Genomic DNA, 4,448 nt, shown 5'->3' on the forward strand with positions numbered 1-4,448 from the left:
GAGAGGGGAGAGAGAGAGAGAGCAAGCTGGTTTGGGACTCAAACCATGGTCGGCCTTGTGGGAGTCCAGTGCCCTTAACCACCACGCCACCTGCTGGCCCCCTTTTTGAAGGTCTTTTAAAGGATTGTCTACCTATAAGATCAAGTGTCTGAAAGCAGAAACTATTTAATTTCTTTGTTTCTAATCTCTTTTTTCCTTGGTTTTCTCATTGCTCTCTTTGCTCTGTTAGATCTTCCAACATGGCTGAGGTAGGAAACGGGCATTCTTGTCTTGTCCTGATATTGAAGAAACTCCCAAGGTGAAGACCCCAACCCTCCACATGCAACCATTTTCATTTTCTTGAAACATACATGACAATTTTTTCCTTTTTCTTTTGAGTTTTGGCACATGTGCTCGCTGGAGAGAGACCATGAGAGGGAACGTGAGAAATCCCCCCCACCCAGTACTGGATGGCCATACCACACTCCCTTCTCCGTTTTCCTCATGGGATTTTCCGCATGCACGTACTCACAACCAGTGTCATTTTCAAGATCCCAGGTCCAGGACGAAAACTGCAGTCAGCTATGTGGGAGTCCAGTGCCTTAACCATCACACCACTGGTGGGCCCCCATGGTTACTTTGACTGCTGCTTTTATTTACGTCATCTGTGTTCCTTCAGATGATGTCAGCTTTCTGAGGAGGGGGTCCTTCCTGTCTTGTCTCCACCGAGTGCTGAACCCTGCACCCACCTATGGAGCCTGATGCACAGTAGAGGTTCAGGAAATGCCGTGGATGGATGCCCTCCAGGCAGGTGGCTCTCCTGAGTCAGACCCAGTTGGACCCTGTGTCCTCCATCTTCCCTGATCCCTGAGAGAAGTGGTCTGTAGACTCCTAATACACATGCTGAGAACCTCACCCCCAGTCTTTCTGTATTTTAATATTGTGTCTCTTCAAATGCCATTAGGGTGAATGCCATTAGGGTTAATCAGATCCTAAAGGTGGGGTCCTAATTCCTGAGGACTGATGTCTTTATAAGAAATCTGGACACAAACCACTCAAGCCCCAGGGGGTCACTATGCGGGGACACAGCCAGAGACAGCGACCTGCAGACCGTGGAGTGAGGACTTAGATGGAACGAACCTGCTGACAAGTGGCCCTGGACTTCCAGGCCCTAGACCTGAGAGGAAATAAATCTCTCTTTGTGAAGATGCCCAGCCTGTGACATTTCCTGTAGGATCCCCAGCACACAGGCATTGTTCCCGGATTCCAGGAATATCCTCTGAGATAAATACTCATGTGTTATATTATCGTTAGAAGATTGGGTTGGGGGCAGAATCGGAGAGGTGAGGGCATTTTGTCTAGACACATGTCCCTGGACAGGAGCCCAGCCCCCAGCGTCAGGGCAAACAGACAGAGGGAGCAGCTGACTTGTCCCTGGGTGGGCGCTGAGCATAGAAGCCCCAGGGCTGGGCAGACAGCAGGTTCTTGTCGCACTTCCCCCCTGGCCTGGAGCACTGTGTGAGCTTTGAGGCTGTCATCATAGGAGTGACAGTGATAGATAGCCTCGTCCTCAGCCTGGAGCCCTGAGATGGTCAGGGAGGCTGAAGTTCCAGATTTGGAGCCAGAAAATCGGTCAGGCATCTCTGAAGGCCGATTGTTATTCTCATAGATGAGGAGTCTGGGGGACGTCTCTGGGAGCTGTTGGTACCAGTGCACGTAATTGCTGTTCCCGATGTTGCTGCTGCTTCCCTTGCAGGAGATGGTGACCTTCTGGCCCAGGGCCCCAGACACGGAGGACGGCTGAGTCAGCACAGACTGGGCCCAGGACCCTGGAGGTGGAAGAGACACAGAGAGGATGGTCCTGAATCTAGAGACAAGAGGAGGAAGCAGGGCCCATGCCCCTTTTAATGCTCTTAGAGGGGGATGACCCCTCATGCAAATGAGCCCCCAAGGCCAGCTTGCTGGTCCCACCTGGCTCTGGGGTCAGGCCCCTCTGCCTGAGGATGGCAGGCAAGGGAGGGGTGGGGCTGTGTGGGCCCAGGGGTGAGAGATACATGCTGGGAGGGCAACAGGCAGGGCCAGGTGGGGGCTCCCGGCTCTGACCAGGCCCAGATCCTCTACCAATAGACCTTGAGCACCCTCTTGTGTCCAGGCCCACAGATAACCTCCTGTGTCCTGGTGACCAGAATCCAAGAGACAGCCCTGCCTCCCCACTGCCCTGTCCACGGCCCCACCCTCAAGGTCAGTGAGGTCCCGTTCTGTGGCTCCCCCTTACCTCAGGGCAGTCTCTGTGCTCTGCTCAGACTCCTGAGAGCCGAATCTGTCCACAACCCCCATGGCAGTTAACAGGTCTGGACTGAGAAGGTCTCTCACACAGAGATCTCTCAGGTCAGGCTCAGCCCAGAGCAGTGACCACCCCATGGACTCACTTCCCAGCTAGGCAGGACACGCTCCTTTCCTCTCCTGTGGTTCCCCCCTCGTGGCCAGAGCTCTCCTTCCTCGATGGATCCCACAGCTCTGAGGAGAAGGGAGCTCTTCCTTCAGGGATGGGAGCTGGTAGGAAGACACCCTCAGGTGTGTGCTCAGAGGGGGATGTTGGGGGGGCCTGTGGTTTCTCTCTGCATTTCCACCTTCTTGAAATTAGAGTCACCCACACACTTCAAACAGGAGATTTAATCCTAGAGCCTGCTCTCCATGCACAAGCCCACGGGGTCCGTACTGAGCTGTCCCCGTCCTTTGTACGTCATTGGAAAACGTTCATGCATTTTGTGAAGTTTGCGTGTCCTGATGCAGCACGACTTGGAGTTTAGTCAGACAGAAAGTGTTGGCCACTGAGTACACATCCATATAGACCAGCAGATAAATAGATGGACAAATAACAGTGTCTTATACAGAGAAAACTGAGCCCTTTCTATGTGTGTTTGGAACTAGCCCAGGCTGATCATGGCCACTGGGAGCAGAGACTGCAGAGAATGATAGATGTCCCACGGCTGTGTAGAGACTGGGAGGAGCCAGCAGGTGGGGCAGTCACCACCCTGCAGCCTGGGCCTCAGTGGGTGTGGGCAGGTGAAAAGTGATTCTCGAGGACAGCTCAGGGCCCTGGACTGACAGCCCCAGCTGCCCGGCGAGGGTGCAGCGAACTTCAGCTGCTGGAAGATGCAGACCTGGATGAGTCTGGACACCTGCAGCTCCTCACAGAGGCAACTCCCTTCCTGCCCCCTGGGGACATCACCACATGAAGGAGGCGGCCTGTGGTTCTTGCAGGGTGAAGGCCAAAGTGAGGCTCTCAGGGAGGAGATGCCCTGAGCACCACAGAGAACAGAGGTGAGAGGTCCAGCTCTGCCCGGGTGAGCTTCACGTGAGCACATGGGAGGAGATGCCCCGAGCACCACAGAGAAAAGACGTGAGAGGTCTAGCTCTGCCCGGGTGAGCTTCACGTGAGCACAGAGCCCCTGCCTGGTCTCTGGGTGCCCATGTGAGAAGAGGACACCTGATTCTCTTAGAGGATGGACAATCTGACAGGCCCTGTCCTCATGTGGGGGGCCTTGAGCACATGCCCAACCAGGCAGGAGGCAGACAGAGGGCAGGGGAAGGTCATCATCCCTGAGGTCTTCAGGGGACTGGGAACAGGAAGAGACTGGCAGGATTGCCACCAGACACGCTAAGAACTCCCTGCATTCGCAGCTTCTCGCTCCCTCCTGGTTACGAGCCCTTTCCTCAGCTGATCCCTCTCTGTACAGGCTTGACTCTGAGTGTAAGAAAACGCCAGGGCACGTCCTCAGCCCTTTCCTAATCAGCTAAATGCCCACTGTCACTGCTTTCCAGGCCTGCTTTCCTTAGAGCTGTGTCACTCAATGCACCCAGTTCATCTGAGCTTCCCGGAAGGACATGACAGCAGTCCCCTTCCCCCCAGGGTCCACAGTGTGTCCCTTAATCCTCACAAGTTCTCAGCCGTGGTGCTGTCACAGCCTTGTCCCGCCACCAGTCTGCTCATGTAGGATCAGCTGCCCCCGCAGATAATCTGGGTTCTCCTCCCTCCTCACTGCGTCCTGAGCCCACAGCAGCAGAGGCAGGAGCGGCCCTGGTCACATCAGTAGAGCTCGGAGCCCTCCACGCTCTGTCTGGGATGTGGTCAGAGTCCTTCCACCCTTCTTTTGTTTGATGCCAAAATGGTGTCCACATGGTTAGATCATTTCACAGCAGACCTTCTCCATGGAACAAAATACATAATTGTTTACCATTGGTGCTGTGGACAGTTATAGCACACTGTCAGGTTTAAAATAAGTTAGTTAAGTATTGGGACCAGCAGTTAGCGGAATGGCTATGTTGCTGGACTCCCATGTAGTCGACCGCGGTTCACGTCCTGGACCCAGTGGCCTAAAACTCATGCCGGGTGCGTGTGTGTGCATGCCCGAGATCCCGAGAGGAGAATGGAGGAGAAGGGATTGTGGCATGGCCATCCCCCATGG

At 54.5% G+C, this 4,448-nt stretch overlaps 1 gene segment (V, D, J or C); it reads right to left on the reverse strand.

The window, feature by feature from the left end:
• Positions 1–1,278: 1,278 nt before the first annotated feature.
• LOC102496537 (immunoglobulin lambda variable 1-40-like) overlaps positions 1,279–4,448 on the reverse strand; it is a 17,466-nt gene continuing 14,296 nt past the window's right edge. Inside the window, 1 exon segment of the V gene segment in view lies at positions 1,279–1,808. Within this exon segment, the coding sequence occupies positions 1,279–1,808 (530 nt within the window).

Source organism: Tupaia chinensis, unplaced genomic scaffold (assembly GCF_000334495.1).
Source record: "Tupaia chinensis unplaced genomic scaffold, TupChi_1.0 Scaffold143971_1, whole genome shotgun sequence".
Lineage (NCBI taxonomy): Eukaryota > Metazoa > Chordata > Mammalia > Scandentia > Tupaiidae > Tupaia > Tupaia belangeri.